The following is a 26,516-nucleotide window of genomic DNA, read 5'->3' on the forward strand; positions in this document are numbered from 1 at the left end:
GAAGAATATAACAAAGCCATATTGATATACAGCTTAAATTGGGTAAAGGTAGTCACCAGAATAGAGAAGACAGAAGAATTAATTCTGTTGCTAAAGGGTTCAACAATACAATACTGAAATCTTCAATGGTTATGGCTATCAAGAAAAAATGGAAGACAAGGTATAAAAGTGATTATGGAAGCCTGGAGAAAAATTAAGGGGATCGATTGATGACAGTGACAAGACTTGTGCATAAATGGACTGCACATCTTTCAAAGGAGGAAAGGTCATTTAGGGATGATAGTAGAGGAATGGTCTGGAAATAGGATTAAGACCACCTTTCCTTGTGAGTTAGGGGAAATATGAACAGTGGCCTCCCATGGAAAGATTTCCTAGGGATGTTATGTCTTCCTGAAAGATGTAGTTTTCTATTAATATGTGGCAATGGTATGAATCTTAGTTGAAAAAATTCAAGATCTCAGGGGAATTTGTTAGAGCTGGAAAGCTGGAAAAAGAGCTCTTTCTAGTAGGCAGCAACTAGCTACCATTTAATTACTCAGCAAGTGAAAGCTATTTTAACTTTTGGGCTTAAAGGAGCCCATTTTTTCTTTAAAAAGCCACTTTTTCTAATGGATGGTAACAAGGTGATTCACAGACTAAATTTTATGCAATTATTTTCTAGATTTTACTCTCATAAAGATATATTTCAGCAACCACAAAAGGTTCAGAAACACTCAAAATATTTCGAAATATACTAACATATAGCAATGGTAAAGCAAAGCTCAGTGATAAAAACCGGGGGTGGGGGGTGGGGAATAGGGGGAGAGAGGAGGAGAGAAGAGAAGCAGTAAATACTTAAATACTTCATACTTAAAATACGAAGACAGAAATTTAGAATAAGAAACCAAAACATCTCCTGACCTCAACTTCATGGAAACAGGAACTAACAATGGCAGTACTAAAATTAGCTTTAATAGGTAGGTGCTAAAAAAGACACTGTGGTTACTTCCAAACTCTAAAGACATTTAGGTACCTAAATTCTTATTGTAGGAGGAGATTTGGTATCTGAAAAAAGCAGCTCTGTTTTAAAATGAAGGTCAAAGTTCAATGCCAGCATACTTTTATTTGTGTTTGAGTTTTTTGAGGTTTTGTTTTTTTTTTTTTTGTAAGTCAATTATAATCTATAAAGTATGTTGTTCAGGTGTGTCTGATCCTTCATGACCTCATTGGGGCTTTTCTTGGCAATAATATTGAAGTGGTTGACCATTTCCTTCTCCAACTCATTTTACAGATGAGGAAACAGAGGCAAAGAGTGTTAAATGACTTGCCCATACAAATGACTGAGACCAAATAGGAACTGAAGAATATGAGTCTTCCTGACTCAGAATCAGGCCCACTAACCACAGCACCTCATCAAGTATATTAGTAGCACAAAATTAAATGGTATTATAGAGTGAGTAATTAGTGTCAAAACTTAGTTCCTAATGAGAACCTCCTGCCCCTTTCCCCTCAAAAAAAAAAAAAAAAAGAGAGAAATAAGTAAGGCAAAAATAATTTTACTTTATTTTTTTCCTTATTAAAAGGTTTAAAAGAAGCAGCAAATACTTCTATCTTGAGCAAACACTAGGCAGAGTATTGAAGTGACTTATGGCCTGAGATATTGATAAATGGTCCTCAATCTCAAATCTAGATCTTATTTGCCTCTTGCTTGAATGGAGATGAGTCTATTCATGGAGAAGAATAGTACAAACAGAACCTGAGAAATGCAAAGCACCTTAATCATGTTGGGGAAAAAAAAAATTAACATCTTGGTTGTTCTCGTTAGCTTCTGCAAAACTGTACTCAATGATTGGAAATTTGATTTTTAAAAAATGCTATAACTGCTACTAAATATTTGCTTAGTGCCATTGCACTAAGCAAAGTTTTGACTCTTAAAAAAGCATTTTTTTAAAATCTAACAATTCTCCTTTAAAGAAATACATAAAAGTCAAAGAAAACTAACTGCTAAGTCCAGCAGATATAATTCTAGTTTCCAATAAATAAGAGCAATGTTTGAATTTCATCCCACCAATACCAGAAGCTTTAAAGAATGATTACCTTGGCGAGTTCAGGCAGGTAACTATCTAAACCGGAGGAAGAGCTTTCCAATTTGCTTTGTTCATCATCTACAATTCAAAACAGATCATCTCAGTCACTGGTAATTAAAAATGTTTTATTTTACATAGGGATATGAATACAAATTTCTTTTCTCTACACTTTTGGATTTAGACTTAATGTTAATTGGAAGTAATAAAACATGGGTTTTACCCACCAGCTTAGTCTGACACAGTCATCCAAACAAACTGCAGAGATCATTTGCCTGACTTGTAAATACCTGAGAGCTAATTCGTCTTATTTTTTTTAAAAAATGCTGCAGAAGCAACTTATTACTTTTTTTCATTGTCAGGAGAGGTTCTGTGAAACCTCTTGTTACATTAATAAATGAAAGATTGCTAGAATCAGTCAGCCAGCCAACAAGCAATTTTGATGTGCTCACTGTATGTCAGGCACTGTACTGAACACTAGGAATACAAAGAAAAGCAAAAACAGGCGTTGCTGCCCTGAAAGAGTAGATGGAGGATAATCTCTAAGGAAAAATATTGGGTTTTGGAGGGAAATGAATGGGCAGAGAGAGAAAGAAGTGATAAGAAAAGTTTTCCAAATACTAATTAATCAATAAACATTTATTAACCTAGAGATACAAAAAGACCATTCCTGGTCCCAAGAAGCTTAAAATCTAATGATTGCACCACTACTTATTACATACTATAACAGTTACGACTAAATCATCCTTGAACAACTTACCTTCATGAGCTTCTCCATTACGTTTTTCTTGCATTGCTGCTTCAAAATTAAGTTGCAAAATTTTGTTGAGTGTTGTAATCCATTCTTCCATTTCCAACTCACTATCTGCTGCCAAAAGATAACTACTCTTATCCTGCATCTTGAGCTCAAAAGCAAAGCGCCGGACTTTGTTGTTCTAAAATGAAAAAAAAATTATTCCACATTGCTACCACTCATAAATTCCCAAGAATTCATTATTCTTTGAAGAAAATCTGCTGAATTAGCTACAGAGTTGGAACTCAGAACCAAGAAATTATGACACAAATTGATCTCAGTACTGGGAGATCTAGGAGGCTTTCTGAAAGTTGCCTAGAACTGGATAGTTTCTTCAGCTACCAGTTGCCCATACTAATGAAATCACAAGTATAGACTGTATCACTATATCCAAAAAAAATTTAATAACATTTCTAAAATCAAACACTACATTTCAACTACTTAACCTATCAGGTCCTAATAAATGTTCAGCTACAAGATGCTTGACATTTACTTGCCCAGTCCTCCATCTCTTTGACTTATATCTGTTTACTTTAGAAACTATATCTGAATAAAAGCATAAACTTGTTAACATATTTACACAGAGGTAAAAAGTGAAAATTCATGATATATTGGATTAAAAGGACAGTGAGAGACGGTGTAGTATGAAGACAGCATACTATCCTTGGAAGCACAAAGTCGCCTGCCTCTGATATATATGGACAATTTGTTTAATATTGCTAGTCTCCAGCAATATTACATATATATTATATATTATATATAATTATGTAATATATATAATATAAAATATATAATATAAAACATATAATTATAATATATAGTTTTATCTAAGACAATAAGTTATGAATGAATTGCTGATATGCTTTGGTGAAGGGAGTTCCCTGCACTGATGATAGGTTAATATAATATCATATATAAAATTATAGGTTCAGACTCTTCTCCTTCCCCATAAAAAAAGGGGGACATTATGGGGCTTCTTAGGAGAACAAGTCAAACCAGGTACAGAACACTGATTTCCAGCTCAAACCAAAACTAAAATGTACCTCCAGAAGGGAAACAGGAAGTCAGAGGTGGAGGAGGCCTTTATTCTTGTAGGGTTTGTTTGTTTGTTTTTGTTTTATTTTTTTTCCCTTCCCCACAGCTCTGTAGGCATTCTGTAGGAGTGCCCCAAGGAAATGGAAAGGGAGTTCTGGCAAATGACACAATGAAATATTATAACAGTACTAAAGATCTCAAAGGCTAACATACTTGGTACACACCCGAAAATGTCCATGGAAATCTAACACAAAGATAAGAAAAAGGACTTAAATGTGATGTGCAAAAAACACTATAATGTGAATCGTGAGACACGCATTCTAGTTTCAATTCTCCCACTAATTTGTGTGGCTTTGGAGTGGGAATACTTCTCTTTTAGGGACATGAGTAAAAACACTCTGAGGTACCCAAACTTCTTTGTCCCACCATCAGCTAGAGATTTTTCCCCCAGTGGGACAAATTCATAAATTCACCCTGTTCCCCAAGAATGCATCCACGATGAACAAATAAGAATGTATTTTGTAATTGTATAAAGAACATGCTCTTTAAGAGCACACTATTTCACTCTCAGTTAGCCTTACTTTACTCATTTGTAAAAGGAGAGGGTTAGACACAATTGTCTCTAAGCTCTTTCCCTATATTCACTCAGAATCTATGACCCTGTGACCACGTCTTTATCTTCATCTTCCCACCCATTAAATGTAGGTGTCCCCCAATGTTCTATATCTTTAGCCCTCTTTGCTTTATATAAATAGTCTTGAATGATCTCATTAACTCCCTTGACTTCAATTATCACCTTTAGGCAGATGACTAGCCCAATCTCTCACCTTAATTCTAGTCCCACATTTCCAATTACCCAATAGTCACTTTATCTGAATATCATACAGCATTACAAATGCATTAACTTTTCCAATTTTTATTTATTTAGCTGAATTTATTAGCTATTCCCTGATATTTTGATAGAAAACATACTTCTCTTCTCAATTATCCTATTTATAGGACCTTCCATAATCACTTAATATCAAAATCTTAGCATGACCTTTTGACTCTCCCCAGTTTTTCAAACCCAATGAGATGACAAATTTTATTTATTCAGTCTCCAAGGTTTTTGTCTCCTTCATTCTCTCCTCTCCATTCTCTCTGTCCCTATCTTAGTTTAGGCCTTCAACAGCTTAGCTATACTATTATAGCAATTTCCTGTCTCCATTCTCCCTCCTTTCTAAGCAAACTTAGTCCAGCCATAACAAGCATTTACTGTATTTACTACATACATGCCAGCCACTATGATAATTTCTGGAGATACAAAGAAAGACAAAAATACTCTTTGCAAAGGTCTGGCCATGTCAACAACCTGTTCAAAAGTCTTCAGAGGTCCCCTCTATATATAGGACAAAACATAAATTGTTTAGTTTAGCTTCTGAAAGACCTCCTTAGTCAGATTCCCAAACACCTCTCCTTCCTGATTTTACTTTACTATATCCAATCAAACTGGATGTAGCCAATGTGCTGTGGCAATTTGTTTTGCTTGCCTATACCTATATGTTATAAGAGCTTATTATTGGAGGGTTTTTTTTCCCTTCTCCAAAGAGGATAACAGGAGGTTGAAGGAAGAGAAAACTTTTTGGTTCATTTCTCAAAATTAAATTAATTTTTTTAAAAGTTCCTTCTCAAAAGCAATATATTCTTTCCTTAATACCATTTTAGAATTTGGGCATTTCATCTACATAACAATATAGACCAACAATTGGGAATTCTTCCTCAAAAAAACAGGAAAGCATATCTAAAGAATAACAATAAATGTTACTAATTTTCTTTAGAGGAATGAAGTGAATTTCTCTCTCACTTGTAGGATTAACTGGGACCAGTCTAAAAGGTGTTCAAGACACTGATAGAAAAAACAATACTTTAAAAAAGGGCAGTTTTTTAAATAGCTATGTAAAATTGAGAAAATCACCAACTCTCAATTTTCTCACTCATAAAATGACAGAGTAGAACTAAAGATGATAACTACTTGTTATGATAACTACTTGTTATTTTCCATCTCAGAGATTCTGTGATTCTAAAACAAGGGATTTTAACCTGGGGTCCATAGATAGATTTCAAAAAGGTTTCATATATTTGGATGGAAAAAAATTACATCTTTATTTTTTACTATTCTTTAACTAAAAATCAGCATTTTCTTCAATTATATAAAAACATAGTTTGAGAAGTGGGCTACAGGTTTCACCACACCAAAGAAGACCACTGACACAATAAAGATGAAGAATTCTGTTCTAAAAGAACCATAATATATCTCATCATGTAAGGTAGAAAATAAAATAAATGCTAGCTCAATCTAACAAACACTTGGATTTTACTGATTACCCCCAACAAGTTTTAGGAAACCAATTGATCTTATGGCAAGACATTGAATAAATATTATCTTTTAAAAAAGCATAAATTACTTTAATAATCTTTCAAAGTCTGATGTAACTTACTAAAAGCAAATAAACATACATCCACACCACTCTTTTTTCCAAAGGAGTATGAAAAAAGAATCTTCCCTTTAAAATGATTACTTGGACTTTAAAATACATGTACTAAAGATCTTCCTAATTCCATGGTCCAAAAGAATATCTACATACTGTGCCGTACACATAGCAAAGGTTCTCACATAACATAATAAATCAGCCAGATTGCGGTTATTTTTCTGGTTCCTACTACTTATGGCTGAAAAGGCTGTCTTAACAAATGCTACATGTGTTTTGCTTCAAATTTTTTTTTAATGCTAGCATTGTAAAGGTCAAGTCAAAATAGCCAGAAAGATTTCCAGAATTGAGTTTGGTTGAAATTCCTATTAAAGGAATTCCCCACACATTCTAGGCAGTTACCATTAAAGTTCTCCATCAATGTTGTCAATAACTCCAGGCTTCTTTATTGCATTATTAACAGAGGTAATTTTTTCCTAGGGTGTTGTGACTAATTGGAGATACTTAATATAAAGCTCATTAAAAAATCCAAAAAACTCTTTATTATTCAAGCCATGGTGCTACATACTAGATCAAGTAGTCCAACTGCACATATGGGCACAGAAAATGAAGATGGTCCTAATGGCGCATCTTATGGAGACTGCCATACGTGGTGGACAATAATGTCGTTGTTGAATAACCTCATGCAAAGATAGCTTGATATGATATGAAGTTTACAAGTTAAAAAGTCAAGAGACAGGATCAAATCTTGGCTCTACTACCCAATACCTAAGAGTCTCCATCAGAATAATGAAAAATAAAATGAATGATTTAAAAACAGCATTTCCAACACAAAATGTAGGAGTACTAAATATAGATAAGACACTCTACTGTCTCACATTCCTCATGAATAGAATATGGCAGATTAGTCCCTAAGGAGATAAACTAAAATGAAATATTACTGTCTACTCTGGCCTTTTGGGAGAAGCTAATGAGAATGATGAATCCATCATTTCCATTTGGGGTCTGATAAAGAAATTGGACAAAATATCAAACAAAAAAAAAAAAAACCCACCAAAATCTTATCTGCTTTTAAAAGCAACCCTAAAACTCCTTCCAAAGCAATCCTAAAGAACACGTAAGTAAACCTTTTCTCATTTAGTGATCTGTATCAGAATAAGAGAATACACATATATATATCTGTAAAGTCCTGTTTCTGTTACTATCTGTTACTATAATACATCAGGAAGTTTCTTCACCTCTCTATAAAACTGGAGTGAATTAAAATATCTTTCCAAATCTTAAAATGGTATAGTAGGCTACGTTCAGAAATAAGCAGCCAGATAGCACAGTGGATAGAAGGCTGGGCTGGATTCATGAAAACTTGATTTCAAATCCTGTTTCTGACACTTTCTGGAAGTCTGGAAGATGGATGACCCTGAACACTTAACCTCTGTCTGTCTCAGTTTCATTAACTACAAAATAGTGATAATAATAGATCCTACCTCACAAGTTTAATAATAGCTCCTATTTTATAGAATTGTTGAATCAAAAAAGATAATGTTTGTAAAATATAGCACAGTTCCTGACCCATAGTAGGCTCTTAATAAATGTTAATTCCTTTTTTCCTTTTCCCTTTACTTCAATTTAGTTTAAGTAATCCACTGGAAGCACTCTTTCCAAATTTTAAAGTAGATCCTGAGAAGGTAGGAATTGCTGACCCTGAGGCTACAGCAGCCATGTGGCCAATGCAGAAGGGGAACTTTCAGCTCAAGTGAATTGGTGCTATATCCTTGCTGAGTATTCTTTCCTTAATATGGCTAAATACACTTCCTTAGGTTCATTGGTTAGGAAAATAAAAACCTCCTACACAATTGGTTTTGTATCTTTCTTAAGGCCTTTATCACATTTCAGTTTTGAATTACACAGTTATTTGTTTATTTGTCCTATTTCCCCCAACTTTCTTGAGGGCAGAGACCATATCTTAGACATCACCCTAGTAAAATTTGAACTTAGTAATTGTTAAATAATTTCTAAATGGATGCATTTATACAACATTTCCAGTGTAATTATACCCATTTTGAAATTGTTTTACCACAATTACAATTTAATAACAATAACAAAACCTAATAATGCAATTATTTCCAAGTTTACCTGAACTACACCCATACAAGAATCCAAAAATATTGATCCTTTTGGCTCCTTGGAGATTTTTTCATCTTTGTAGAAATTCAAATTATAGGATCCATCCCCAAGTTGAATCAAATGGAAAAATCGTCTCTTAAATGACTAAGGGGAAAAAAAACATAATTTTGTTTGTATCATTTCAAAATAAAATAAAGATCTCATTATTTCTACAGATAACTAAATCTATAAAACATATGATCATTATTTTACAGACTCCAAAACTAACTGTACTGAAGTAAATATTCCCAGAGGTTAAAATGAGCTACAATATCATTGCAATATTTTATTCATACTGAGATAGAGGGAATTAACTCTCTTAATCAACTTAATCTCTAAGAATTACCTTCAGAGAATAGAAATATGATGTAATATTACCATCAAGAGCAATGATATAAGTTACACTTTGAAAGGAATGAAAGTAATCTCCAGATCACTTTTTTTTTAACCACTAGAAGGGCATGCTTTATCATATTTCTCATTGCTTTTCCAGCATGAGTAAACAAAATCAATATTTTTATTATTTTTTATACATTTCTTTTTTTTTCCATTTCTTACCATTCTTACCTCTCCCCTTCTATACTATTTTAATTATGAATCTTGGCTTTTTTTTTCAGTCTTTTTATTCTCTAATGTTTGACTCACGCTTTCTCTTTTTAACAACTTTCCACATTCATGACATATACTTTTTTTTTTCTTTTAGTGTTATATTTAGTTAGTGGTCACTATTTCAGTAATGGGAGAAACTCACTTTAGCTCAAGAAAATTTATAAGTTATAAAGCATACATAGTGAGGAATTGTTCTATGACAGAGAAGGAAACCTCAGCTCTCTCAAATGTCACCTCATCCTGAACACCTGAGCTAGGAAAAAGTAAGTATGACTGACTGAAAGAATCAATTCTGTACAGCTATCCATTTCTAGCACTACCACCAAAGGATAAAATGATTGTAGAATGACGTTCTGTCTTACCCTCATGGTCACACTTATAGCGCTATTCATATTGCCTTTGTACAACCATCCATGCTTGGTTATTCCACCTTTCTGAGATCCAAGGGATGCTGCATCCTAGGAGAAGGGAGAACACTGATAACTGATAATTCTTTATCCCCAGCTATATTTCTAGAAAGTTTGATCAATAGGAACGCAACTCAGATTTTTCAAATCTCCTTCATGTCACTTAAAGAACACACATATTACAATGCACACTGAGCATTAAATCCTACTGTCCTTTCCATCAAAACATTCATTTGTAAACTAGAAGAAGAATTCTAAATTTCCAAAACTATCACTAGTATGTTTTCTTAAAACCAAAATTTTGATGAAATGCATAAAAGTACATGCCATGCTTGACCATTCAACTTGTGTGCTCACACCCAGTATCATAAAAAATGTTTTCAGATTACACTCCCACATGGTCAGAGGACAACAGCAAATTCTTGGAAAACTTCCCAGAGGCTTAGTTCAGGGAAAGGTAAAGAAAGGGAGTGAATTCAAAGAAATTGAGAAAGCATGGAGAAAATTGTTCAGTTTGGAATAAGGAGGGAAAGAGAAAGACAAAGGATTTTTTTAAAAAAGATTTTTAAAGGATTTAAAGTTAGAAAAAGTAAGGCAGCAAAAGGCAAATTAATAAGGAGAATACAGGAAAAACTCTTCTGTACTCATTACAATTTCACAAAATCATAGCTATAAGCCCATAAGCAATCTCAGGGTCCCTTAGTCCAACCCTCACAATTTACAGATGAGCAAAGTGAAAAGTGAAGTGAGTTGCTCATATCATATAGTTAGAAAGCATCAGAGGTGTGATTTGGGCTCAGGTTTTGTAACTCCTGGCCAGGGCTTATGTCACTTGATCATGTACCCTTCCATAACAAGGTTTTGCTGCTGTTAAATGAAAAACGGACAAAGGTAAAAGATGCCTCAGTTAGCTGGTGCTAAAAAAAAAAAATCCTTGAGGTTTATAATCTATAATCAGTTAATTTGCCTCTGTACTTATAAGTAGGTGTGCATAAATACACACACACACACACACACTTTCCTTGACTTTTTTCCCCTCTTCTATGATCATATTTGCTGTTCATCTCCACTTGCTTTTAGTTTAAAGGAAAAATAAACAATAGAAACACACAATGAAATCTGATTCCAATTGTCCTGAACTAGTGTAGGTCTCAAATCTCACTAGGAATGTACTTTATTGTTTGAAAAATCCAAATGGCATTTGAGAAAAACAAATTTTAAATCTTACCTGAGAAACTTTTCAATACAACCTTGGTTTGTAAGTATCAATTTTTGACAAGTATTTTATATAATAAAGTTTCTATATACAATAGCTCTATGTTCTCCAAAATTATGTAAAAGTATATAAATTCAATTTTGGCTCTTAATACAGTATTCTGGGACAACAGGCTACCAGAGAATATTTTAAATAAGTTCAATAGTGAGTGGATGATGTTATATAACTGGCAGAACTGACAGCACTAAAAAGCATCTAAAATACAAATGGGACAATCATTATCCCAAATAAATAGGAAAATATGGGAAATATTAGGGAAGTTAACAATATTAGGGTTTTTTAAATGAGATTGAATTTATTCCTCTTAATGCCTTAATGGAGGGGAGATAGATGGAAATATAGTGCATAGAGTCAAGAAGACATCTTCCTGAGTTCAAGTCTTGTTTCAAATACTATCTGTATGACCTTAGACAAGTCACTTAACCCTATTTGCCTCAGTTATCTTATCTGTAAAATGAGCTAGAGAAAGAAATGACAAATCACTCTTTTATCTTTGTCAAGAAAATGCCAAAATGGGATCACAAAGATTCAGAAACAACTGAAAAAAACAACTCAACAACAATAACAAAAGCCTTAATATATTTTCATATTTTCCACCAACCTAAGTTATAGTTTCTTCCCATTTTTAAGGGTCTCATAGGGTTTTGTTTTTTTTTTTAAGGAGTGGCTCTGTAAACTGAAGAATTAATTTAGTACAGTCAAAGAAGATATGCACATCTAGAAATTTAATTTCTGCCAATTTTTTTCATAATGATGAATAATCATTCAGAGTTACAGAATACAGATGCTTATATATTTCAGTAATGTACCAAATCTGATAGTGAGTGTTATAGTTTGCCACCACCCTAGCAGGAATACATATTAAATCCAAGCCTTAGTAACCAATCAGTTAATTCCTTTGAAATTTTGAGAGAACAAACAAGAAGAGTAAGGTTTAAAAAGAAAATTTTATTTCACTCATTTTATCAATTAAGCAATTAACCACTATATATATATATATATATATATATATATATATAAAACTAACGACTAAAGGAGACCAATATGTGTGTTGGATTTTGTCAAATGCTTTTTCTGCATCTAACATGATCATATGATTTTTGTTAGTTTGGTTATTGATATAATCAATTATGCTAATAGTTTTCCTGTTATTAAACCAGCCCTGCATTCCTGATATAAATTCTACTTGGTTATGGTGTATTATCCTGGGGATAATTTGCTGTAATCTCCTTGCTAATGTTTTATTCAAGATTAAAACAGTAATATGCAATAAACCTACCTCATCTTTGTCAACCTCTTCATCTACTTCATAAACATGGACAGGAAGTTTATCCAATTTTGCCACTTTGCTTAAAAAAGAAAGAAAGAAAAAAGTTTCAACATAAATTACAAATACCAACATGTTTATTATCTATAAATTACCTAGTCAATGAGGAATATCAACATTGTTAAATTCTTCTGCCATTACTTTATCTCTAGGGAAACTGGGAATTTATAAAGATTATTTAGTACTTTCTTGGAGGAGATCAATTCACACCAGTATTTCTATCAATTAGCCATTCAATAAGCATTTGCTACATGCCCATCACTACTGGTGAAACAAAGAACAATCAAAACATTCTTTATTCACATGGAAATTATATTCTAATGAGAAAGACAATATGCATATAAATTGGCACAGGGGAGAACAGAGTAATGGAACCTTAAAAGGAAAGACCCTGGCACCTGTGGGGACTGGGAGAGACCTCATGCAGAAGGCAATGTTTGAATGGAGGCTCCAGGGAAGCCACCGCTATCAAGAAGTCTAGGTGAGGAAGGGGAACATTCCAGGCAAAGAGGCAAAAGTCATCTAATTCAACTTTATTGTACATATGTAGAGACTGGGAGGTTCAGAGAGGTGTCATAAAAACATTAAATGCAGAGCCAGGATTTGAACTCAATTCCTGAAATTTCACAGCCAGAATATTTTCTTTGCTTTCTACTGACAATATAATGCCAATAAATCAAGATGATTTATTGTGATAAAAAGTGTGGACAACCCATTGGTCTCCATAAGGAATCCACAAATGACATATTCCTCACATCTTCATAAAGAATCCATATATGACACATTCCTGGAGAATCAGACTAAATCATTCTCTAGACCTAATTTTACCATTAACTCACTATATAACCTTGGGAAAATACTTAACCTATCAGTAAAATCGGGGTGTTTAATGAGATGATAAATCAGTGTTCCTTGCTATTCTTATGTCCTATAAGTCTATGATTCTGAGCTCATTCTAAGAATGCTAATGAAAAACTAGCCAAAAAGTAGATCATAAGAAAGAGACGCTAGAATAATTTCAACCATTTATTTGATAGCCTAATATAAACATTTTTTTACTTCAAGCACTTGAAGATAAAATTATACTTGGAATAAAGCTGTTTTTTAGCAAGATAATAAGATACCAAGACAGACAGACAAGCAGATATATAAATAGATAAGTAGGTAAGTACATAGATAGATAGGTAAGTAGACAGACATAGATAGATGGAAGAAAAGCTAGCTTATAGTAGATACCTAAGTAGATAAATAGGTAGGTAAGTAGATAGATAAGTAGACAGACAGACAGAAAAATTGGTAGGTAGGTAGGTAAGTAGATAGGTAGGTAGGTAAGTAGGTAGATAGGTTAAACCGATAGAATGATTAATCATAGGTAGATAAGTATGTAGATAGGTAAGTAGACAGACAGACAGAAAGATAGATTATAGGTAGGTAGATAAGTAGCTAGTTAGCTAGATAAAACAGAGAGATTGATCAATCATAAGTAGATAAATATGTAGACAGGTAAGAAGACAGATAGATAGATTATAGGTAGGTAGATAAGTAGATAGATAGACAGGTAGGTAAATAGGTAAATTGATCAATCATAGATAGATAGATTGATTATAGGCAGATAGCTAAGTAGATAGGTAGGTAAGTAGATAGATAGTTAAATAATACATTAAGTGGTTTCTATATGCCAGATTCTGTGCTAAGAACTGAAGATATAATTTTTTTTGAATGATATGTTTTTATTTGGATGAAGTGGTGGGGTAGACTTTCTTTCTTTCTTTTATATATATATATATATATCTATATATATTAACTTTTTATTGATAGAACCCATGCCAGGGTAATTTTTTATAGCATTATCCCTTGCATTCACTTCTGTTCCGATTTTTCCCCTCCCTCCCTCCACCCCTTCCCCCAGATGGCAAGCAGTCCTTTACATGTTGAATAGGTTACAGTATATCCTAGATACAATATATGTGTGCAGAACCGAACAGTTTTGGATTCAGGAGGTATAAATAACCTGGGAAGAAAAACAAAATTGCAAGCAGTTTATATTCATTTCCCAGTATTCTTTCTTTGGATGTAGCTGCTTCTGTCCATCCTTGATCAATTGAAACTGAATTAGCTCTCTTTAACAAAGAGATCCACTTCCATCAGAATACATCCTCAAACAGTATCGTTGTTGAGGTATATAATGATCTCCTGGTTCTGCTCATTTCACTTAGCATCAGTTCATGTAAGTCTCGCCAGTCCTCTCTGTATTCATCCTGCTGGTCGTTCCTTACAGAACAATAATATTCCATAACATTCACATACCACAATTTACCCAGCCATTCTCCAATTGATGGGCATCCATTCATTTTTCAGTTTCTAGCCACCACAAAAAGGGCTGCCACAAACATTTTGGCACATACAGGTCCCTTTCCCTTCTTTAGTATCTCTTTGGGGTATAAGCCCAATAGAAATACTGCTGGATCAAAGGGTATGCACAGTTTGATAGCTTTTTGAGCATAAGAACTGAAGATATAAATACAAGCAAGAAACATAGTTTCTACCCTCAAGGAGGTTGCATTGTAATAGAAGACAACACATGAAGGCGAGTGAACAAGGGGAAGGGAAGATAGTGGGTAAGACTGATATGAAGGAGACAGGAAAGTCCAGAAAAATGGGTGGGGGGAATTGAGTATGACTGGAGTTCTTCATGAAATGGAGGACAGGGACTCACCAACCAAGAGAGCAGGTTTCAGGCAGTACTATCCAATTCTTAAGGGGGAAAAATATCAATTTTTTGAGAGTTGTGTCAAACTCACATAGAGATGGCACTCAGGAGTTTGCAGGATAAGTTTTGCTCCTCTAGTGTGACACCTCAGCTCTAAGAATTAGAAGGGCCACTAAGGCCTTTTCTTATTACTCAATCCTTTCTTACACATCAAATATTTAAGAAAGATTTCACAGTAGAAAGGACCAAGTAGGGTTGTAAGTCTAGGGTATTAAATCTTAATCTTCATTATATTTATGAAAGAAATATTAAATCTACATTTCAAGGACAACTAGGGCTGGAGTGAAAAAAGAAAAGTTCATGTCTCTGATGGGTGCATCAGAATACACTGAATTTTGGAAACTGCTAATTGCCATCTTCATCATCAGAATTATTGGGTGACAGTAATCATTGGTCATGGATCTATTCGACTTGCAATCTGAAAAAGGTTAAAATATCTAATGATACAATTCATATTATTTCCCAAGTAGGATTTTATAGAAAAGAAGACTAAAGAAAATTAATTACACAGGGAAAATGATAACACCCAAGTAGAAGATTTGGAAACCATAAAACAGTTAGAGAGAAGACCATCTGGAAAAGATAATGTTTGGAAGGAGTGTCCTATGTTGAGGTTAGAAAAGAGGCAACTGGAAAGCTGGCTGGACATTATTAAGGAGTGGTTGAACCACACACAAATAGAAAAAATAAACAGTTTCATCCTCTGAGAATACTACAAAAAGGTTACTTCAGCTCAGAGATGAAAGTGACACAAAGTAAAACATGAATAGGTGCTCAAGCAAGTTTATTTTTCATTCATTAGAATCAGTTTACATTTTTGAAAAAATGTAAAATTCTGTTTTCAATTTTCATAATGAAAGTAGGCATCTCCCAGTCAACCTTCAAAGCAACATTTGCCATTGACCCACTATAGATGCCATTAATCAACTTCAATGTATTCAATTTTGTTAAAAACTTTGTAAAAACTTAAAAATTTTACAATGGGAGCACAAGACACTTAGGAAAATGTTTGGACTTTGAATCTCTTTTCAGATAAAACAAACAAGATCAGACCCTCTTTTACAAAGCCCCAAGTTGACAACATTCCCTTCAAAATAAAATTGTTCTTAAACACTTAGATTACTATCCTTAACTTTTCTGCTTAATAAATTTCATCTAAGTTATTGTTTTTTGTTATTAGTTTATTAGTATTTATTATTAGTGCATGCTTTGGAAAACACAATGGTAAAGGCTAAAATATAATCAAATAATTTTCTAACGGATTCTACCTAGGTCTTACTGATTTCCAAGTAATTGTTTTTGTTATTAGTTTATTAGTATTTATTATTAGTGCATGCTTTGGAAAACACAATAGTAAAGGTTAAAATATAATCAAATAATTTTCTAATGGATTATACTTAGGTTTTATGGACTTCCAAAGACACAAGCAAAGATACCCCAAACCAACTCAATTTTTTAAAAAACCATAAAATATCTATTCTTTATATTTATTTGTACATGAAAACACAAAGTGTGCTTGGAATTATCAATTCCAAAATTTGATGTTAGATGATTTACTTACTTTGGAAGCTGCCGGAACTCTCCAGAATAGTCTTCAAATTTATAATTCACAACATGCCAGTCGGAGTTATAGGTTTTGATGCACTGTGTGGGTGACAATAAAGAGCAAAAGGTGTCAGTTTAAAAGCAGTACCCCAAGATATGCCATATTCATAGGTAAAATGTAATTGCTGAAATGGTGTGAGTGCAGGGGTACCTCTACTCACCAAAACCACCCCCCATACAGGAGCAAAATAAATAATTTCTATTTGGGAATTTTATCAGTTTAAGTTGTTAGTCAGTCAAAAGGAATTTAATAAATACTTTCTATGTATCAGGCATTGTGCAAAGTATTGGGGATACAAAAAAAGTCAAAATAAAAAACAACACTTTTTCCCCAAGTTGTTTATATCTTAATGGGAGAGACAACACATCAAATAACTGAGAATCCATAAAATATAAAAGTGCAGAGAAAATAATCGAAAAGGGGAAAACTTGAGCAATTAAGGGAACTAATAAAGACCTCTTGGAGAGAGTGGAATTTGAATTGAGTTGCAAGGGGAACCAAAGAAACCAAAAGACAGGTGAGGAAGGAGAGTAGTGAGGGAAAGCCAATGCAAAGCACATAAATGGAAGATGGAAGTCAGATTTGAGAAACTGCAAGGGTAGCTAAGTGATGCAGTGGATAGCACACCAGACCTGGAATCCGGAAGACTTATTTTCTTAGTTCACATGTAGCCTTAGAGACTTAGTAATTGTGTGACTTTGAGCAAGCCATTTAACTCTGTTTGTCTCAGTTTCCTCATTTGTAAAATAATTTGGAGAAAGAAATAGCAAACCACTCCAGTATCTCTGCCAAGAAAACCCCAAATGGGGTCACAAAGAGTCAGAACTAAAAACAATTTGAACAAACAGACCATCATAGCTGGATCATGGAGTGCATGGAAGAAGTAAAGTGTAAAGAGTTCTGAATACCAGAGGACTTTGAAATTCTGCCTGTGGCCAGTCCTGCTGTAACCTAGATAGAAAAATAATAATTTCTTCCTATTATCACTCGGGTTTGTAAGAAAGGTAATAGAATCCCACCATGAATATGTAAATAAATGATAACTTTAGCTCAATTTAATTTTAAATATTAATTGATATTAATTGTCATTACTATGCTATTAAAGATGGATGAAAATTGTACTTCTACTCATCTTCCTAATGAGGTTTTCCTAAGAACTTTCTTAAATCTTCAATTTTTTCCCCTTTCTTTTTATTAGAACAGGATTCTTATGAGGCAAGACAGTAAGAGATTCCATTTCATAGTAACTTATGATTTATTCATAAGCATTTTTCTTAAATTTATACACCATTCTATGCCAAGGTTTCTATTAGTGACAGTAACCTAAATACATTTCATTTGAACCACTTCAGCTATAGCAATTCATAAATAATGTCCATTAATATCCAACCAAGAATGGGAGTGTTTTAACACCCTAAAAAATAACATAACTAGGCCTTCTAATAGGAATGACTTTGAATTGACACAGGATAAGTAATATGATGTAGCATCAGCATTTAATATGAACCAACTTGCAAAGCATACATGCATTTTCTGATCAGTTACTGGTTAATCAGAAACAGATTAACCACAATGCATCTCTCTGCTAGCTATCAATATGGAACTTTCAATATTAAAATTATTATTAGAACACGTGAGATCGGGGATGAGATTCTACATATGGCTCAAATATCAAGACTGGCCTTCTAGACCACAACATTTTGTTAATTCCCCCACACCCATAGAAACTAAGCCAAATAAAAGACAACCTTAAATAAAGGAGGCAGCTTAGGATGGTACTTTGCATCAGTCCAAGACAGGAAATGAATATCTTATAACAGGGAGCTAGAAAGCATTCAGCAACTCCTAATACAGTAGGTTTAGCTATTTTTTTGTTTTTAATTATCCTTTTAAATTATGAATTTAGTTAACAGTAAAAATAGCATTTCAATAAACAAAGAACAAGAAAAAAGCTTTTATAAGGAACTGAATTGTTAACTGTAATTTGGTTTTTAAGAAGTCTATAAAAATATGAAATTTTTGACAAGGTTGTAACAAAATTGTTCTATTGTTTTCTTCTACAGTTTTTTCATTCTGTTCAGAAAAATTATTAATGTTTTTTTAAAAAAACATATGAATATCTATCACTACCCATTAACATATACCCCAAGAAACTCTCCCTCATAAAAAATATGTATAGCCCAAAAAAATATATCCAAGAATTACATCTTATTTTCTACCTTTAGTTCATTTAGTTCTCATTATTTAAAAATTTACTTTGTTTATAAATACATTTAACTTAGAAAGTGATTTTCAATCTAGAACAAAGGTCTACAGTTAAATGCAAGAAATATTCCCGAGCCAAATTTCATCACTTCTTTTAGATAAAAGCAGAAACAAACATTTTATTAAGTGCCTAATCTATGTCAGGCACTATACTAAGCACTTTATAAATCTTATCTTGTATTGCTTTTCTGTTTTTCTTTTTGTTTAAATTTGAAAAATAAAATGATGGAAGACAGATATGAAAATAAAATGAACAGCTTGACAAAAAGGCACAAAAAATGCTGAAGAAAATCAGATCTGACTCTGAAATATATTTACATATTTGTTTACATGATGGTATACTGTACAGAAGTCACATAGTGAGATAGTAAAAAATCCCTTTAAAATGATTCTACAATTATAAAATTGTGCATACTCTTTGACCCAGAAATACCACTCCTAGATTTGTACTCCAAAGAGATCAAAGGAAAAGGAAAAAGAATTTATGTTCAAAATATTTATAGCAGCTCTTCTTTTGGCACAGAATTGGACATTGAGGTGATGCCCATCCACTGGGGAATAGCTGAACAATTTGAGATATGAGTGTGATGGAGTACTATTATGCTATAAGAAATGGCAAGCAAGTGAATTTCAAATAAAACCCAGAAAGACATGCAAAGTGAAGTGAGCCGAATCAAGAGAACATTGTACATGGTAACAATAATATTGTACAATGATCAAATGTGAATGACATAGCTTTTTTCAACAATTCAAAGATCCAGGAAAATTCCAAAGGACTTAGGATGAAAAATGCTCTCCACTTCCAGAGAAAGAACTAATAGATTCTGAATGCAGATTGAAGCCAACTTTTTGTTTAACTTTATTATTATTGGGTTTTTGGTCTGCTTTTTTTTTTTTTTTTTTTTTGGCAACATGGCTAATATATACATGTTTTATATGACTACATATGTATTATCCATATCAAGTTGTTTGCCTTTTCAAGAAGGGGGGAAAGAATATGGAAATCAAAACTTTAAAAAAAGTTCAAAATTTTTGTTTACATGTAATTGAGAAAAAATCAAATTAAAATTAAATGTAAAAGTGATTGTTTCAATTCTGTAAGAAAGGATTAAGATTTTCTATTTTTTTAATGCACACTATACATTTAAATATTATATGCACTCTCAAAATAATGAGTAAGTTGTATCAAATCTTTTTTTTTGAGAAATAGATGGGGCACAAATCCTAAGTAAATAAGATGTCTATGTACTCAGAATTTGCATATAAATGAAATGCCATTAGGAAAAAAATGTGAAAATATCATATCTCTGTGGTGACTAAATTAAAAAATACAATGAGCTACAAAAAATGAATTAGTCACATCTGATGTGATTCTTAAAAAAATAAAAACAATCATTTCAATCTACAATTAGATATCAAAAGCAGTAAATCAATGGAGCAGTAAAAGTTTGGCAACAATGATTTGATCTGTATTTAAGCTTCCATGCTGTTACTCAAGATGCACCAATATTTTAAAACTGTGCTCAATATTCTTTGAAACTTTAAACAGTTATTATGTCATACTCTTTGGGGCCAGAAGGCAGACAGGAAGCATTCTTTACTCCACCCTTTGTGGCAGTATCACCAAAGCGTTAAATTATGTTGGCTCCAAAAGCAGCAGAATAAAGCCCATCCTTGCTGCAACTATAGCAGAAATAAGGTATAAAATGTCTACTTTCTCTTACTATTTCATATTTTTAAATAGATATATAATTTGACTGGAGTAATTTCATTACGGTGGTACAATACTTTGAGTAGAGGAATGAATAAGCATTTATATATACTTACAATATGGTAAACATTGTGCTAACTGCTTTATATGACATTATTTTAGTTAATCCTGATGGGCTTTTGAACTTCTCTAAGAATGAGTAGGTGTGCTAACGAACTTCTTAACTTTCAACTTAAAACTTTCCAAATTTTCAAGTATCACTACATCAACAGTCTTTTTGGTTGGTCTTCACTCACAGCATATTTGGGGGTATAGTATGGGAAAAAGACAATAATTTGTTAATTTTTTTTTCCTCTTCAAAACATCCAGGCTAAAAAAAAAAAAAATCAAATCTGACAAAATCTAAAACAGAGTTAAAAGGGCTATTCCATTCTTAGCAAGATAATGTTTATTTGTAATTCACACCATCAATAGTTATAAAAACTTACCAAGTAAAGACGGCTTAACATGACATCTTTCTATTACCTACCGCATTGCTGGCAGGCATACCACACATATGAAGCCAATCTTAAAAATAATATTGAAAAGGAACCTCACATCCTCCTTTTAAAAAAAAAAAAATACAAATCCATCCTCCTTTCAAGATATAAAATGGTAGCAAAACTGCTCTATATTGTTACTCATTTCAGGTAAATGGGCAGGTTATTTGCATAAATGTGTTAAACAGTAATTGGATAAGAGCCAATCCATCCCTATTAGTCCACAACTAATTCATCATCCCACTCACACTTTAGGAATCCTGTACCATGCATGCTTTGGGGTCAGAAGTACTGACTGCTGACAAGTGCTTCTGCAAGCTTTTCAAGCTTTGGAAACAAGCCATAAATGAATTAGGGTGTGCTCGTCTGCGCATTCAACTTTTCCCCATAAAAATGCAACTACTTCTGGGATAATTTTTGGAAAACAATTGCTGAAGCCAAAAGGGGCAAAAAAACAAAAAAAAACAAAAAAACAAGAATTCCCCAAACAATACACACATATAAATTCCTTAGAAGAAACACTAAAAAGCATTACCTCTGTAACAAATAAGCTCTGGGCTTCCTTCTCAGCATTTGTAGGAACTGTTGAGCATACATATCGACCCTGTCGCCTCAATATTGCTGTCTGTAAACAAAAACACAAAGAAAGGGTTTTTGTTAAAAGGAAAATCAAAAGGCGCTATAGCAAAATGGAACCAAGATTAAAGGAATCAGTGTATTCTCATCAATATAGTCACTTAATACCAGATGGTAGAGAATAGTATCAGTCAACAAGGAAGAAACAGCCTCTTCCCCACTCTTACCAACATGTAGTTTTTATTTATTATATAAAATATAAAACTCTGTATAACTTTTAAAAAATTCCTAAAAGAACAGCCCCTCAGGACCATTCTAGCTTCTGAATATAGTCTGGATAAGAGACTCAGAGGTAAGCCAGTCTTATCTATTGTAGACTAGCTTATTGGGAAAATGCTTATAAAATGCAATTTAGTGATTATTTTTTAACTTGTTTGCTGGTGTGGTAAAACCTAGGGATCTCTTTTCAGAATAATATTTTTAAATTAATGAAATAAAATATGTAGCATTAAAAGAAAAAAATTAGGTTGAAATATAGTTACTAAATTGTTTAAGTATTAAAACTTTAGATTAAGAATTTCTGGTCTAACTAAACTTCATAACAACCACTAGAATACTGAGCTTTGAATAGGGAGAAGGTCTTACATATTTTTGCAAACAGTTAGCAATTCACAGCAATGATCCATTTGAGATTTCCCAATCATAATTTTGGTAAAGGAGAGGGTTCATATCTCAGTAGCTATCCATCTAATCTATTTCTTCATTTTACAGACAAAGGAAGAGAGGGGAATTTCAGGGAATAGCCAAGAATACAATGCATTCTGTGTTATGCAAAACACAGGAATTGTATACACTTTCCTGTGTATAACACAGGAAAACACTTAACTTCTAGTACAATTATTGTCTATGCATTCATTCAGTGGCCCCAGGGAGGGAGAAGAGATTCAATGAATGATAGCTCTGTGAATCTGCATGTGTTTAAGAGAAACAGCCCCAAGCTAGGAGTTGTTAGACATGTTCACACTATCTAATATACTTACTGACCTTCCACAGCTAATTAGGGACCCAAAATAGTCATTCTCCCATCTCTGCTGATAAATACTCAAGAATCATGAACCAATTGCATTATTTGCTGCCTTAGCATAATACAATTAAGAAATTGAATCATAACAATTTTCTTTTAGATTATCTTCACTCAGTTCTCCATTGAGAGTGACCAGTTGTATATAATATGATATAGAGAAAAGCATCTGGAGTTCAAAGACCTAAGTCTGAGTTTTGTCTCTGGATTAAAAAAAAAAAAACTTTTTTATGTACTTTTTATGTACTTTGTATATACTTTTGTATTTGTAGGTACAAGGTAATTTTAAGGAGCAGGGACTAGAAGTTAGGGATGTTAAGAAAGATGCCATGCATAAAACTTGAGTTTTTTTAAGGAAATTAGGGCTAAGAGCTGGAGGTGAAATGAGAGTCCATTTAAAGTTAAATGGAGTACTTGGAATAATAAGGAGGCCATTGGACAGCAATTTGAATGGAAGCTACTAAAATACAATAAAACTGGAAAAATAGGTTGGGACAAGTTATGAAAAGCTTTAAATAGCAAGGGAAATTATATTTGAACTTCAAGACTAAAGTAGAAAGAATAACATCAGATTCATAATAATGGAATTCCAAAAATTGGTTTAGTTACTCTATAAGATGGTTCATATTTTATCTATTTACTTTTTCATTCACCCCTATATTTATTTATTTATTTTTGCTGAGGCAACTGGGGTTAAATGACTTGCCGAGGGTCAAACAGCTAGGAAGTGTTAAGTGTCTGAGACCAGATTTGAACTCAGGTCCTCTTCACTTCAGGACTAGTGCTCTATCCACTGTGTCACTTAAGTGCCCCATGGCTCATATTTTATTAGCAAAGAGTGCAGCTTTGGCTTAGAAAAATTTACCCTAAGTTTGAAACAGTTAGTGTTTTTAAAAGCAATTATTTCTAGGAGGGGTGCTCTGGAATCTTTTGACAGCACTGTTCATTTTAAAAGCTGAACTTAGATATCAGAGTTAAATTTACTTTGATATACTGGGTTAAAAAAATAATTTTAAAAACAAGTCAGTTCTGTGCGACCCTGGACAAGTCACTTAACCCTAAATGCCTCAGTCAAAAAAAGAAAAGAAAAAAGTCATTTTCAGAGCTAAAAATTCTCTCAGAAGTACCATCAACTCAAAAAGCAAAATAAAGCAGTAAGAAAGAAAAAAATTGTACTGGAAGGAGGAGGGAGAAAATTGAATAGGGTAAATTATTCCACACAAAAAGAGGCATGAAAAAGCTATTATAATGGAGGAGGGTGATACCAAATCTTAAACTTTACTCTGATCAAAATTGGTTTAGATAGGGAATAACATGCATATTCACTTATATAGAGAAATTTATCTTTATAGAGAAGTAAAAAGGAATAGGGATGATTGAAGGGGAGGAGGGTCTGATAAAAGGGATGACATATTGGGGAAGGTACTGATCAGTAGTAAAGCACTTCTGAAGATGAGAAATTTAAAAGATAAGATAAAGAAAGGGATAAACAAGCAAAAAATGGCATGGGAAGTGTTACTAGTGGGCTTATATCCCAAAGAGATTTTAAAGAAGGGAAAAAGACCTGTATGTTCAAGAATGTTTGTGGCAGCCCTCTTTGTAGTGGCCAGAAACTGGAAACTGAGTGTTTGCCCATAATTGGACAATGCCTGAATTCATTGTGGTATATGAATATTATGGAATATTATTGTTCGGTAAGAAATGACCAACAGGATGATTTCAGAAAGGCCTAGAGAGACTTACACGAACTGATGCTGAGTGAAACGAGCAGAGCCAGGAGATCATTATATACTTCAACAACACTATATGATGATCAATTCTGATGGACGTGGCCATCTCCAGCAATGAGATGAACCAAATCAGTTCCAATAGAGCAGTAATGAACTGAACCAGCTACACCCGGCAAAAGAACTCTGGGAGATGACTATGAATCACTACATAGAATCCCCAATCCCTCTATTTTTTTCCGCCTGCATTTCTGATTTCCTTCACAGGCTAATAGTACACTATTTCAGAGTCTGATTCTTTTTGTACAGCAAAATAACCACTTGGACATGTATACTAATACTGTATTAACTTATACTTTAACACATTTAACATGTATTGGTCAACCTGCCATTTGGGGGAAGGGGTAGGGGGAAGGAGGGGAAAAATTAAAACAAAAGGTTTGGCAATTGTCAATGCTATAAAATTACCCATGCATATAACTTGTAAATAAAAAGCTATAATAAAAAAAATGGCATGGAAGAAAACACACAGTTATTGTCATTTTAAATGTGAATGGGATCAACTCACCTATAAAATGGAAGGTTGTTTACAAAAAACACACTTGAAGCAGAAAGATACACATAGATTAGCACATGGAGCTGAAACTAAATTTATTATGCTTCAGCTGAAGTAAAGAAAACAGGGGTATCAATCATGATCTCAAACAAAGCAAAAGTAAAAAATAAATCTAATTTAAAAAGATAAAAAGGGAAACTATATTTTGCTGAAAGGTACCCTAAATAATGAAGACATATCAATATTAAACAGATATGCACCAAACTGTATAGCATCTAAATGTTTGAAGGAAAATTTATATGTTATATGAGGAAATAAAAAATAAAATTATATTAGTGGAGAAACTCAACTTTCACTTCACACAACTAGATAAATCTAACCAAAAATAAATATAAAAGCCAAAAAAGGTGAAAAAATTCTGGAAAAGTTGGATATGATAGATCTCTGGAGAAAACTGAATGGGAATAGAAATGAACATATCTTAGTAATCTACTATATGATAAACTCAAAGATCCAAGCTTTTGGCATAAAACTCACTAGCTGACAAAGATTGCTGTCAAATTCATGGATAAGGGATGAACTTAGGACCAAAGAAGATATAGAAAGCATTACAAAATAAAAAATACACTATTTTGATTATATAAAATTAAAAAGCTTTTGCACAAAGTAAAGCAATGCAACCAAAAGTATTAGGAAAATATAAAGTAGAAAACTGGTAAGAATTTGCAACAAGTATCTCTGATAAAGAACCCAATTCTCAAATATTTAGAAAAATGAATGAGATTTATAAAAATTATTCCCAATTGACAAATGGTCAAAGGATATAAAGGGGCAACTTTCAGACAAAGAAGTCAAAGCTATCCATAGTTATAAGAAAAAGGCTCTAAATCATTATTGACCAGAGAAATGAAAATCTGAGGTACCACCTCACACGTAATAAAGTAGCTAACAAGACAATAAAAGGAATATGTTGGATGTTGGAGGAAACATGGGAAAACTAGGACACTAATGCACTATTGGTGGAGTTGTGAATTGATCTAACCATTTTGCATAGCAATTTGAAACTATGTCCAAAGGGCTATAAAGCTTTGCATACTTTTTGGCTCAGCAATACCACTGCTAAGTTTTTATCTCCAAAACGTCCAAAAATGGGAAAAGGGACCTATTTGTAAAAAAAAAAAAAAATATTTATAGCAGTTCTTTTTGTGATGACTAAGAACTGAAAATCAAAGGGATGCCCATCAACTAGGAAATGGCTAACTGAGCTGTGGTATATGAGTGTAATGGAATATTATTATACTATAAGAAATGACAAGCAGGATGATTTCAGTAAAATGTGGAAACACTTATATGAACTGATGTACAGTGAAGTTAACAGAACCAGAAGAACATTGTACACAGTAACAGCAATGTCACTAGATGAAGAATTGTGAATGACTTAGCTATTCTCAGGAATTTAATGATTCAAAACAGTGCCAAAGGACTAATGATGTGGAGAAAGAACTGCCATTGATGAAATACAGACTTAAGCATGTTTTTTTTTT

General features: G+C 33.1%; 1 protein-coding gene across 14 annotated transcripts in view; it reads right to left on the minus strand.

Annotated features, from left to right (window-relative positions):
* Window positions 1-26,516, minus strand: part of DOCK9 (dedicator of cytokinesis 9) — a 341,819-nt gene that overhangs the window by 138,841 nt on the left and 176,462 nt on the right. For all 14 annotated transcript variants that reach the window (XM_051984046.1, XM_051984058.1, XM_051984056.1 and 11 more), the window contains exons 3-9: window positions 21,568-21,657; window positions 16,473-16,555; window positions 12,094-12,163; window positions 9,494-9,589; window positions 8,493-8,627; window positions 2,824-2,998; window positions 2,077-2,144 (exon numbers count right to left, since the gene is read on the minus strand). In XM_051984046.1, coding sequence (XP_051840006.1) covers window positions 2,077-2,144; window positions 2,824-2,998; window positions 8,493-8,627; window positions 9,494-9,589; window positions 12,094-12,163; window positions 16,473-16,555; window positions 21,568-21,657 — 717 coding nt within the window. The remainder of the gene's footprint in view (window positions 1-2,076; window positions 2,145-2,823; window positions 2,999-8,492; window positions 8,628-9,493; window positions 9,590-12,093; window positions 12,164-16,472; window positions 16,556-21,567; window positions 21,658-26,516) is intronic.

This window comes from Antechinus flavipes, chromosome 3 (genome assembly GCF_016432865.1).
Source record: "Antechinus flavipes isolate AdamAnt ecotype Samford, QLD, Australia chromosome 3, AdamAnt_v2, whole genome shotgun sequence".
NCBI lineage: Eukaryota > Metazoa > Chordata > Mammalia > Dasyuromorphia > Dasyuridae > Antechinus > Antechinus flavipes.